Genomic DNA, 14,174 nt, shown 5'->3' on the forward strand with positions numbered 1-14,174 from the left:
GATGTAATCGGCTGATCAGGCTGTTCTTTATTTTAATAATGATGAAAAATGATTTTTGAATGGTGGTTTAAAATTCGAGAAAAACAATTTTTTTTGGAAATAGATCTGTGCCTGAAACAATTTATGCTTTTTTAATCTTTCTATAATCAGTGTTAATTTTTATGTCGACTTTTAGTAATAGAGATTGACCTCGCCAAAATTGTCATTGTTTGTCATTCCCCAGCCGTCTGACACCATTTTTTTTAACAGTTCGGTAATTTAATTAATATTTAAAATATTCCAGGACTATGGCTATAGATTCGAAGATAATGTTTTATATTAAAGTTGAAACATAAAATTGAAATTTAATTTAAAAATAAAGAATACCTTACATCCTTAGATCATATATAATAAATGTCATATATGTTTATTACATTCTCATTTCTAAATATGTCTCGAATCTGTGGGTATAGGTGGGTACCATAGATTCTTGTCGTAGTTTATTCTTATCTCTTTTTATACCGTGGTAAATAAAAACGATAGGTAATTGTCAAATATGACAATTAATTTGACATACGACTGACGTTTGACGTTTCTTTTTCTATGGTGTTTTTGTAAATATTAAACACAATTTTTTTAATCGTTTAATATTTAAACCATCCGTAAGTTATTTTCTAAGTTTCTAATGCTCAAATAAAACCCTTTACTGGAATACATTTTTATGCTAGCCAGTTTTGAAAAATGCTGTTTATTTCATACATATTTAAGTAATGTTTTTCTTGTAGGTTAAGTATGGCGATCAGACCAGTTTATAGGCCCGAAATCGTAAAGAAAAGGACTAAAAAGTTCATTAGACATCAGTCCGACCGATATCATAAACTAAAGGTAAGTTACTATCAAAATATCTGCTTATTCTAAGTGATATTATGAAAATTAATTTTTCTTAAAAAATAAGCTAATTTCGGACATAACCATTACATATTTATTTTCCTTTAATCATAGAGGAACTGGCGTAAACCCAAGGGTATTGACAACAGAGTCAGGAGGCGTTTCAAGGGTCAATATTTGATGCCAAATATTGGTTATGGTTCTGCAGCAAAAACACGTCATATGCTACCTACTGGATTCAGAAAGGTTTTGGTACATAATCTTAAAGTGAGTACTTTATACATATTTATGTTGCCAAATACCCAATATGTTCAAACAGTTGAGAAAATTACAAATATTTGAATATGTATCACAGAACAGATACAAATCAGAAATTTCACTGAACGTCGGTGCCTTTCATGTGTGTTGTAAGAATTCCGTTCGTCGCGTACAGATTTCATCCCTCTGCGCGCCGCTCAGCTGATCGTTAGTTGACGGCTTTAAACGAGCCAGGGTTAAACTCAGATACTTGTGAATCGTAACAGGAGCGTATTTCGTTTTTTTAACAGTATTTATTTGAAATAAGTAATATTTAGTAGTGACAAAATAAATAATGTGTAAAAATAATATGAAAAATCATGTAAATTGATTCAAATGTTTAAAGCGTTATTTTACAAAAAAAACGTGTTCATTGAGTTGAGTCATTGTTTTGTATCTCGTTTTTCTAGAAATAAAAATTAATATTTAATTTTTAAAGAGAAAAATCACAAAAACAATTCGGACAAGGCGGGTTTTGTGGCAGTATGATACATATTGCAGGTTTTGTTGCAGTATGATGCATATTGCGGGTTTTGCTACACCAAGATATTTGCATCCTAACTTGATTTATTAGATAATATGCTATTTTATTAAAATTAGGTAAGGAAATTGAAATGGATAAGATGTCAGTAGTAAGGTATTAATATTATACTTGTGTAAAGGGGCCTATGAAAAAATGCAGGATTTGCAATAAGTAATAAGGATTTTGCTGCAGTAACCTAATTTGTAGTGAATTTTTTATAGGAATAAGCGACTTTTAACTGCAGTTTGGGACTATGTTTATGTAAATTTCAGGGTCCCACTATAAGCTTGACGTTGTCATGATTTTATGATTCAGCAATTTTAAATTTTTTCAATACAAACCTTCATTTGAAAATGTAGACAGAACATAATAAAAACAATTTGACTGATATAAAATAACATTTTATTTGTTATTATAAATATGCAAAAATTATACATATAATCCTAGCAATGTGATATTAGGTACAAAATCTAATACAATTACTTAAATGTAAATGATCCTAAAATGTATTAATACAAATGAAAAATTAAAAAAAAAGAAAAGATAAATATCTATGATCTAACTAAACTTACTTGCTAATTAAAAATATCTAAATTGTAAAGAAAATTTCTATTTAGGAATTTATCGTATTTAGAAACATATCTATATAAAGTAAAATTGATAAAAATTTAGTTTTAATAACACATTTTGCTTTTATTTTACCGTTTTAAATAAATATTATTTATAAAAAATATGAATGAATATTCCAGATGAAATTCCAACTTTCTTTTCCAACTTCTAATTTGTAACCTTAACCCATGTTTTCTTGGACTGTCTGCACTAAGCGATGTAGGTGTCTGTTGTTAAAAATCTATACAAAAAAGAAATAAAAAAATATTATTTATCTATTTGAAATATTGATCTTCTCTAAATATAATAAAAACAAACTACCAAAAAAAATATTTATTGAAAACTGGAATTCTATACCCTATATTAGTATGGAAGTACAGATTTATACAGGGTGGCGCACCTCATTCGCCTCAGTTGATTGTACGACAACGGAAAGATGTAGAAACCTACTAGGCAGAAACCTGTTGTTGGAAGTGAAGAAAATGAATTTGCCTTAATTGGCTCTTTTATAGAAAATCCAATATATCTACCAGTAAATCAAAGAACTACTACTTTATTTTTCTTGATAAAATAATAAATACTTGTAACTATTGTAGGTAAATTAAATAAAAATAAACTGTTATAAATTTAAATAAAGTCCATAAACTAATGTCGATTTTGAAAAGAGCTACTATAACTGTCACTAGCAAATTGTCATGATGATTGCCATTTTATTGAAAAGTCGCTCTTTATTCAAAATCTGGGCCAGATAGGTATAGGAAAGCCTAATATAGTTTGAAAGAGCATTTAAATCTGCTTCGACTTATTTTAATAAATACATAGTGTTGTATTTGAAATAACGAAGTTTTTATGTAAAGTAAATATTTAAAATAGACCAGCAATTTTTGATACCCCTGTATACATTTAAAGATGCAATACATTTTTTTAGTAAAGTTTGTTTCTCTGGCTTCAAAGTCAGCACAAGAATTAACTCTTAAAAATGAATGTGCAGGGTGTTGACAAACTTTGTTATTATAACATGCATATTTAAATGTCTTTAAATATCTCAAAAACCAAAGCTTTTAAACATATTAAACCCTTATAATAAATACCTTATTTTATGTTCAAGAATCAAAATACCGTGTGTTCCATAAGAAAAAAATATAACTTTGGTATGGATCTTAGTTCTGACACACCCTATACATTTCAAAATAATTTTAAATTAAGTACATTGCCTTTCCACATATACCCATAAAATATTTTGTTTCTATATCTTTACGTTTTCGTATAATCAACCGAGGCGAATGAGGTGCGCCACCCTGTATTTAGCCTTGTGCTTACAAAGTATTTTACTCAACTTCAGATGTAACTTCCTTGGATGTTGATGGAATAGCGATTACATCTGGTGAAGTAGATTCTGAAACAGCTGAAAACATAAAAAAATATTTATTAAAAACTGGAATTCTATACCCGATATTGGTATGGCAGTTCAGATTTATATTCAGCATTGTGTTTAAAAGGTAATAGTATTTTACTCACCTTCAGATGTAACTTCCTTGGATGTTGATGGAATAGCAATTACATCTGGTGAAGTAGATTCTGAAACAGCTGAAAACATAAATTAAAATATTTATTGAAAACTAGAATTTTATACCCTATTGCATTGTGTTTAAAAGGTTAAAAAAATAGTATTTTACTCAACTTCAGGCAAAAGGCAAAATTGAAAGCTAAATGTTATTGTCAAAAGTTTTTGTTTTTCAGGAATATAGTATTTGTCATAAAAATATTGAAAATATTACACAGAACCACCACGAACAGACTGAAACTGGATTTTCTAAGTGCCTATCTATAAACAATTTTTGTTTATTTAAATGTTCGTTTATGCAAGTGAATCGATTGTGCAGATAAACAAGCAACTGATGATTTGAAAAAAATAACAAGTAGAATTAATAATAATGCTTATGAACCTACCTGACATAAATAAAGTTGGAACAGCAAATTTCTTTAGACGTCTTTGAGACATTCCTGCAAACATGGTAGGTTGAAAGTGTTTTCCACGAACTCTATACCCTCTATGCAAATCTACAAGTGATTTTGCTCTAAAATCCTGCCTGTTTCAGTTCTTAACCCACTCAGAACATCTAGAATTTATTAAAATATTTTTCGTTATTTAATAGATGATTGTAATACATACATGAGTCTGTCAAAAACATTAGAATTTCTAAAAAATCTAACTAGATTGTCTAAAATTCTAGAGGAAACATTCCTTATTGTGTAGATAAAAAATAATAATGTACCTTTTTGGATCCAATGGGAATTAAAAGAAGCTAAGACCCATGTCAGCCTCCGTATTGCTTAAACAGCCGGGAACACAACAGTAACCAACGCCCATTATAAACAAAATTGTCAAACAAATATAGTCACAAAATATCACAAACACACCACAAAGTAAATTAAAATTATTTTAATTTACTTTTCCGCCCGTTCATATGACAATATGCATTCATATTTTTAGGTTAGAAATGTTGAGCAACGTTGTCAGTTGTCAGATTTTAACAAAGAAATTCCTGAATCTTTAATTACCATTGCAGTAATAATTTTTTTATATTTAGCAGTAAAGCAAAATAGAGTGCAAAATTGACGATGTCCGTTGGTTTTATTTATTCTAAAATCAATTTCAATTATTTTGGTTTAAATATTTCAATGATATTTTTTAACTTTTTTGTACAGAAAATGAGGTACATTTTTGTTACATTACGTACTACGTCGCAAAATGTTTCACTCAAGGGACGTTGCCATGCCGCGTTTTTCGTAATAATAATGTTAATTTTTAGGCATACTTTAATTTTCCAAATATATCAAATTCCTCATAATTATGGATATTCGGTAATTCTTGTATACTTGCGTTACTTATTTCGTGAAAGAAATGCTAAATGAGTGAAGAAATGTAGCCGTAGGATTATAATATAAAAATACATTTTTCAAGTACTGAGAATTATGGGTCACCTTGGCAACCTCACAAAAACCTTGCGCATGGTTTTGATCCCTCTGCGCGCATATAACATAAAAAAATAAATCTTGACAACGAAAATCCCATCAGTGAAATTTCTGATTTGTATCTGTTCTGTGTATGTATCATCATATGGCATTTCAAAGTGATTTTTGTGTAAATTGATCTTAATATGTATGTTCTCAAAAGTGGCTCACCCCTGTAACTTTTTTATTATTTTCAGACAAAAAAACGAGATTTTGTATGTTAGTATATGACATAAATAGGATTGATTGACGTATTCAGTTGTTTTTGGTCACTTCCTGTTTCACCGGAAATGACTACAATTTTTGATTTTTAAATGGCACCCTTGGTATTTTTTTACTCTATTTGATAGAAGACATTCTGAATAGAAAAAAAGAAACTTTTGACATTTTTGCTTAAAAAAATCGTATTTTAAATGTCAATCTAGAGTGCCATGGCTGTGTTAAAAACAGTAATTTTTAATCAAGGAGCCTTGGAAAAATTGATTAGATTTGTCTAATGTTTTTCGTGTCTTGTCCTGGTTGGTTTAAAGACGCCCAAATCGTATTTTTAATCATATATCAATTTTGTATATCATCTCATTGTCTTTGTCTTATTTGGAAAAAGCATTTTTTTATGATTAATTTGGTACCACACACTTTGTATTTCGAGTGAAATTGTCCTTATGAACCGCGTGTTCAATTTCAAATAAACCATATCCAAAAATATCAAAAGTTGATATACAATACATCATTCTGTTCAGAGTGTCATTTTCTATTGAATAAAGTAAAAAATCCCGAGGGTGTTAATTAAAAATCAAAAGTTGTAGTAATTTCCGGTGAAGCAGTAAGGACCAAAAACATCTGAATACATCAGTCAATCCTAATTTATGTCATATACTAAGGTACCAAAAATCGTTTTTTTTATGTGAAAAAATAAAAAAAGTTATAGGGATAAGTCACTTTTGAGACGCACCGGGTATAACCACCCATAAACTATATTAACAATAGAAACAGATGTTGCAAATAGTTGGACACTAAGTTAGATTGTAAACTAGCTGCTGGTTACCTGCTATTTTGGAAGAATTGGGCGGATTTCTTCAAAATATCAACAATTTTATAGTACCTCTATCCGTTCTGTAGCTACGGGGTATCCGTAAGGGGGGAAACGGTATTATCTCGATGTTTCTCGTAAAAAATTAGACGACGCGTCCCATCAATACAAATTCGACAAATTTGCAAGTAGCCAATGAAATGAGTGGGCGGAGTGTTCTGCGGTGACATACTCGTCAAGTCCACTCCCCTCTAGTCCCTCTCCCGCTTCTATTTAGGTAGCGATTTATAAAATATATTGCTGTTTATTTAAATGTTTTTGGTCTTTGGTTTGGTTAGGCGTAGTTGGGTAGACGTACTTCACGTCTACTGGATCTGTGTCTATGAAAGGAATGCGGACAAAAAACATTTAAATAAACAGCAATATATTTTGTAAATCCCTACCTAAATAGAAGCGGCAGAAAACACTCCGCCCACTCGTTTTATTGGCTACTTGCAAATTTGTCGAATTTTTATTGATGGCATGCGTCGTCTAATTTTTCACGAGAAAAATCGATCGTTTCCCCCCTTACGGATGCCCCGTAGCTACAGAATGGATAGACGTCCTGTAGTTAGTTTGCAAAACTGCTGATTAGTTTTAAAATTAGTCAAGTATCTATATTAGCTGTAACATACAGTATATACCTGGATTGTCTTTACAAGAGGATAAAAACTTTTATTATTGATATTTTGAAAAAACTGCATTTTTCATAAAAAATTTTGTTTGTTCTAAAATGGTTAATCCCTTTTATACTTTTCCAAATTTCTATGCCGTTTTAGAGAAATTTAAAAAATATATGAAAATATAGTTGAATTTATTCCTAAAAGTCCTAAAAAATCAAAACGCGTTTCTATGGTAATATAATTTCGTTTTCATTCTTTGATAGATTTTTATTATTAACGTTATATTTATGCTGTTTTAAAATGTTAAAGAAGCATAATATATTTCATTGCAATTAAACTTTTTTAGTTACTTAATCGAGGGCGCGATTTTTAAATTCATTTTTGCCAACCATGGAGATATTCGGCGCCGGGCTGACTAACTGGGACTTAAATTTCGTGCTGGGGATTCAGGTGGTAGCTCTGCTGTAAAAATGTCAAGTTGCCTCATTTATTTATTTGTTTCCTGACATTGTCATTCGTTTTGACACTTTAGTTTTGTATTACTCGTTTTTGATTTAAATAAATAGTGTTGTGATACTTTAAGCTGAAAAATGGTTACTAAAGAAAATGTTTACTGCAAGGTCTGCAATCGAATATTGTTCTTTTTAGAACCTCTTTTAGTGTGAACTGAAGCTTAATAGCCGTAAAAAACTCATCGCAACTCTATTAAAATATTTTGGAAGGGGAAAGCGGTAGTAATGACGCTTCATGTCGCTTAAGTGCTAAGAAGGTCAGTTTTGTTGATGTAAATAATAATAACTGCTTATATATTTATAATTAATTTATTTTTGTTTGCTAAAATATTTTAATTAATGGAAAATATAAAAAAGTGGACAATCAGAAAATTTCATACTTGAACAACAGCAAAGAATATGACGTTAATAAAAATTAATAATAACCATCTATCAAAGAACGAAATCGGAATTATATTACCATAGAAACACCTTTTGATTTTTAGGAAAAAAATTAACCATATTTTCATGTTTTTTTTAATTTTTTTTCTAAAACGATATGGAAATTTGGGAAAATGTAAATGGGACTAATCATTTTAGAACAAGCAAAAATTTTTATTAATAATTAATTTCTCTCAAAATATCCATAATAAAAAAGTTTTCCTTTTGGAAAACAATCCGGGGACATACAGTACAGTACATCTGCTGGATCTGTGTCTATGAAAAGAATGCGGACAAAAAACATTTAAATAAACAGCAATATATTTTATACGTCGACTTGACGAGTACGTCACCGCAAATCGCTCCGCCTACTCATTTTATTGGCTATTTGCAAATTTATCGAATTTTTATTGATGGATTTATTGATCTATTTTTTTACGAAAAACATCGAGAAAATATCGTTTCCCCTCTCACGGATACCCCGTAGCTACAGAACGGACAGACGTACTGTATATATTATTTTAAAATTCAATATGGGGGTTCTTTAATGATTTTTGCCTTTTATGATGTTATTTGAGGTAATTTGCGCCTGAAACATTTTATGTTGAAATATTTTATGCTGATTTCTATAATGAATACTAAAAATATTGTAAAATTTTGTAATTTACTTGCTAATATTGTTGTTTTCTCTTTTCTAGGAACTAGAGGTTTTGATGATGCAAAACAGAAAATACTGTGCAGAAATTGCCCACGGTGTATCCGCAAAGAAACGTAAAGAAATTGTAGAAAGAGCGCAACAATTAAGCATAAGGGTTACAAATGGACATGCCAGGTTACGTAGCCAAGAGAACGAATAGTTTTAGTTTATGACTTTCAAAATAAAAACCTTAAAAATATACTTGATTTTTTCTACTAATCAAATTTCATGAAATATTCCGAATAAAAATACAATATGATCGAAAAAAATGGAGTCAGGGATGGCTATAAGAAGATTGGTGTCATATCATATCTATAATCAAGGGTGTCATTTTATATGAAATATAGGTGGAATGTTCTCGACCGTCATCTCCAAGACAACTGGACACCGTTGTATTTCATATGTAATATTTCTTACATGATATAAATAACAAGCCACACTGATTATTAGGTCTGTTATATGCTTGGTGCATTCTCCGCCGGTACTGCTACCATCGGAGATTTGCTGTCCTCCATTCACACAGTTGTGCAGCTCTGAACTGTTCAAGAACGCGAAACTCTTCACTCCATTCAATTGAGTCATAAAGTTCTGAACTGTTCCGCGCTATATGAAGGCACGAGGCTATTGCGCACAGGTCCTTTCAGAACCGTTCTCGAGTAGCCCAGGGCGTAAAGAATACCCTTCTCGTACTTTTTTTAAATTTTTTACGTCGTACTTTTGTGAAAGCCAAATATTAGAGCATTTAGCAAAACATACAGAAGACAACCGAAACCAAAACAACCAATTTCTCATTCAAATAGGAATAACGGTTCTTAAAATATTTGAAAAATGTGTTTATTTTTTTAAAGTTTGATACCCTCTAGCGAACAAATGAAGCACTTTTGTATGAGGTAAATTGTGTCCAATGAACTTATTTTGATTCCAAAAATACGTAGTAGTTCTATGGCCACGGAATTTTTTTAGGTGTAAAATGCCTTTACGGACGGAGTATCATAGCGGAGTGTGGGACTCAATCTCTCCGTAAGCTGATTGGAGGACACTACCTACTAAACATCACCCCCTCGCTCCTGCCACGTCTACCTGAACCCGCTGGACGCATCTCCTCAAGTAGACTCCGGAGTGTTCTTTTTGTTTGATTACCTAGTCTTCGCTGTATTTTGCCTCTAGTATATTTTGGGCCAGTCTTGAGATGGCTTCAAAGTTTTCCCTTCTTTCTGTTACCGATTTTAAGGTGTCTGCGGAGATATTGCCACCAATCGTCATGCGTGCCTCACATCTTTCCTGTTCCCATCTTGGACAAAGAAACATATTGTATGTTCTGGAGTATCATTGGGTTCAGCACAGTATCGGCATGCCGCGACTTCCCTCTTTCCAATTGTACGCAGGTAACTTTCAAAATTCCCGTGACTACTCAATATTTGAGTAAGATAGAAGTTTACCTCTCCATGCTTTCTTTTAATACACATATTTATATTTGGGATGAGCTTATATGTCCATCTTCCTTTTTGCGATACATCCCATTCTGCCTGCCACTGCTGCACGGAGCGGTTTCTCTTCATCTCTCTTCTTACCCTGGTTTGTACTTCACCCTTGAGAAAGAGGCGTCCTTTGTAGGGGCACCAGACCCGATATCACCAAGGCTGCTTCAGTTAAAGTTGTCCGATACGCCGAGCAGACCATGACTCTCTGTGCACCCTCAAGTCTTTTTATTTACGTGCATATTGGTTGCTTCATTCCACACAGGTGCTCCATACATAATATTCTGGCACGCATATGCAAACACTTCTCTTTGCTGGTGTTGATCCCCGAACGTTTGGCAGTATTGCGGACAGCGCTTTAGCAGTTCGGTTGTGATTTCAAAGACCTCATTGATGTGCAGGGTCATCGTGAGTGCACGGTCTATATGGAATCCTAGATAGTTGACTTGCTTCACTGGATTTATATCCTTAAAATTAAACTTTATATGGTCAACTTTTCTCTTGCGGCTCAGTGAAATCGCCTGTTTGTTCCACAGCTATTTCCAGTCTGTGCTCACGCATCCATCTGACTATGATCTTTTAGTGTATCATCCACAGTCTATTAGGTCGAGGTCGTTTATTTTTTTGTTCCTTTTTTTTGTTATTACAGCAATATTATTGGCGTAACAGATGAACTCTGTCCACGGAATATCGGGACACCCTACTCGTATATTGTATCTCACCAAAATGTAGCGTCTACACCTTAAAAAAAGGATATGTTCTTAGTAAATACTAATTCTTCGTTCATATAAATGTTTAATGCACTGAGAATTAGCATTCGCGTTGATTAAGTGTAGGTAATTACCAAGGTTAGTTCAAAACTTGTTGCATATTATTAGTAACAATGTTTAAAGATATGCATATAATTGTAATTTTAATTTCCTAATAAGATATAGGTGCATTGTTTATTTTCTTTGTTCTTTGTTGCTGTACAGCAACAATAGGACAATCCACTTATTGCAGGTTTCTCATTTGCATACGGATTTCAAAAAAAAATCCATTTACAAAAGATTTTGATTAATTTGTATAAACAAGGTATAAACTATCTCTCCACACTAGGGGGGTTTTTGTATCGAGAATTCTTGAGAAATTTGTCTTTAGTCGACGTGCGAGGAAACAATTCTACACCTCGATGACTTCAGAAATCAATTCCGTGTGGATAATAGTGATTTATATCCAAACTCAAATTCCAGTTAAAACCGAAAAATTCCTACATCGCAAACAACTATAATGAAGATGATATCAAAATAAGCATTAATTAATCACTAAATGTTGATGATGCTGACAAGAGACCTTTTTTACGGAAAATTGACGTAAATGTATATTTTTTCACCAATTCAAACCAAACCTCCTACAAGTAGGAGTCATATTGACATCGAAATCAAATTTCTCATGTCAGAACACAAAGAAACCAATTCTCATCCAAATATCAACTGTAGATAAAAAATTATTAAGAAAAAACGGCAATATAAAAATGAAACTTCTACATCCTGTTTCTCCGAAATTATCTCTCTCCGTATTTTAGGACATAAATGAAATTTATTACGAACTTTTTTACTTACTGAAGTGAATTAAACTTCTTACCCGCGCTAGAAATAAAAATTGAAGGTCGTAACTCGTAACACGACACACGAGAGGGAACGTGACAAGGACAGACTACGGTAAGCCGTAGGCTTAGAAAACAGTTGAGATGGGTCTTTGGAGCGTCGCGTAAAGCTACACGCACATTGGTGCGATCACGGCCGCGATCACGATCTCCACGCGGCCGCGGCCAAAAGTTGCTGAAGAATACATATGAGCCGTTTCACATTGGCGCGATCGAGTTTTGGAGTCGAAGCGGCCTGGCGGTGTTCTATTCTGCGGTGGCGATCAGATTCAACTTGTCGGGTTTGATCGCGTGATCGCGATCCAACTGATAGGAATTTTCCGTTATTTTGTGTTTTTTCTTATTGCAATTTGGAAAAAACCAACACAGAGCAGCTAATTAAGGCTGTAAAAATTTAAAATACACAAAATTCTATATGATTTCCGATCCAAGTTACAAAAATAATAGAAGTAAAAATAAAAAGTTTGAGACAAACTTGGAGTTGCAATTGGATTGGATAGTACATTATGTATATATTTTTATTGTTTAAGTTTAAACATTGTAGGTAAATATTTAAGAACGTTTTTTTTCTCGGTATAAATAATTCCAAAGATATTTAAACTCAGTTTTAAATACTAGAGTTTAAATATCTTTGAATAATTCATATTTTTAATTTGTACCTATGTATACCTACAGGATGGCGCACTACATATAGGTACGGCGCTTCCCCTAGGAGATGCAAGACCTTGTCGTTGGTGGGGAAGCTCCTTGTCAGGTGCTGGCGGAATCTCTTCTAGCACTTTGGCTCGGTCCAAGAAGCATCTCACTCATTGTCTTGTCTCTGGCTGTAGTGGCCAGGGAATTGCACCAAGACATTTAAACCAGGCACCTTCTACTGTCTGTGGTCAAGTCTCGCGGGTAGAGGGTGTGGGGGGTCTTGGCTGAACGCCTGGACCAAGAGGAGACAACCTCACCAAAACCTAAATCCTACGATGGCGGGGCCAGGTCAAAGGGATGCGTGGCTAGATAGAGGACTAGCCATTACTGGTCTCAACCTGGGGCATCAGGGGGCACCCCATTGTATTTACCCCTTACTTCTACATGCGGGGCTCTGTAGAAGTGGACTGACTATCCCTAGCGACTCGTGGGAACACTATGAGATCAAACTATCATAAAAACACCACCGGTGAAGCTGTGGGGAAACCCCCTAGTAACACTGGGAACATTATGAACGAAAGTTCCAAGGGACCAATCCCAAAGGGAACTACAGGAGGGGCGGCTGACACTTGTGCGAGGCCAGCCTCCACAAGTGGTACACAAGCTATCACCTCTTCTAGTAAGGTTCGGGAGTCCACCTCTAGACCTAACAAGCGACACCAGTTACCGTTCCGTCTACCAGGCTTGGGTCAACCAGGCGGGTTAGACGATCCGCTGAGAGTAGGTCTTAGCGGAGCACAAGTACGGAGATACCTCCGGCTGCTCCACGAAGGACTTGCTCCGGAGGAAGCAAAAGCCAAAACTCTCCTTGAAAAAGGAACCAAGAAACAACCTGGCGCATCTCCACCAAAGGGCAAGAGAGGGAGCGAAAACCTCTCCCCTTTGCTCCGTCAAGGAGAGAAAAAAGCCAGGATGGAAAGCCGTCCCACACCGAGAGGCAAGCAGGGACGTATCACTAGCTATGCCGCTATTGCTGGACAAGTGAAAATTGCGGTGCTTCCAAAGGAATATCCTGAGGTTGTACTGACTACCGAGCAGCAAACGGCTCTAGAAGAGGCGATACTGGACGAAGTAGTAGCGAGCGGATTGCGACGCAACGATCCACAAAGTGTGGGTCAGCTGCGCTTTGCGGGGATACACTTTAGGGTGGGCATGATCCTCATAGATTGTGCATCTGAAAAATCGGCGGATTGGTTGGTGGAAACGGCACCTAAGCTTAAAAATTGGCAGGGGCCGGGACTGGTTGCAATGAGGGGAGAAAACATCCCTAAAGGGACAACCATCACGGTCTTTCTGCCAAGAAGCAAGGGGAAAGACACCGCCTACCTGCTAGACCTTATCCAAGCTCAGAACGAGAATGTGAGTACATCGAGCTGGCGAGTCCTCAACTCGAAGGAGGAGGGCCATGGTCAGGTCCTCACAATAGGAATTGACCTCAAATCCAAGGAGGCAATAGAGAAAGAAGGATATAACCTCTATTATAGATTCGGGACGGTACCGGTATCAGGTCCAAGAAAAGAACAAGCTAAAGAGGGGGAGAAAATGGAGACAAATACTCCAGCCTCCAACTCACAAGTACCTCAGCCGGAGACAAGCTCCTCGACTGTGAAGGACACGGTTGGCGTAACTCCAGCCGTGAAAGGGTGTATATCCTCGGAGGAGGTTGATGACCACTCCACGGAGGAGGAACATCTGTTGCCAGGGGGGGATGGGAAATACCCTG

At 34.5% G+C, this 14,174-nt stretch overlaps 1 protein-coding gene and 1 long non-coding RNA gene across 2 annotated transcripts; one reads left to right on the forward strand and one right to left on the reverse strand.

Moving 5' to 3' along the window:
* The first annotated feature begins 527 nt into the window (after positions 1–527).
* Positions 528–8,831, forward strand: LOC115887544 (60S ribosomal protein L32). Its single transcript, XM_030907007.1, has 4 exons — positions 528–641; positions 765–864; positions 982–1,134; positions 8,634–8,831. The coding sequence occupies exons 2-4, from the start codon at positions 772–774 to the stop codon at positions 8,790–8,792; spliced, it is 405 nt and encodes a 134-aa protein (XP_030762867.1). The 5' UTR covers positions 528–641; positions 765–771; the 3' UTR covers positions 8,793–8,831.
* LOC115887545 lies at positions 1,665–4,581 on the reverse strand. Its single transcript, XR_004051106.1, has 3 exons — positions 3,815–4,581; positions 3,617–3,701; positions 1,665–2,537 (listed from the first exon to the last, which is right to left on the reverse strand). It is a non-coding gene; the product is annotated as an uncharacterized LOC115887545 (long non-coding RNA).
* Positions 8,832–14,174: the final 5,343 nt, after the last annotated feature.

The sequence above is a fragment of the Sitophilus oryzae genome, unplaced genomic scaffold (genome assembly GCF_002938485.1).
Source record: "Sitophilus oryzae breed Bouriz unplaced genomic scaffold, Soryzae_2.0 scaffold_577_pilon_pilon, whole genome shotgun sequence".
NCBI classification, from domain to species: Eukaryota; Metazoa; Arthropoda; class Insecta; order Coleoptera; family Curculionidae; genus Sitophilus; species Sitophilus oryzae.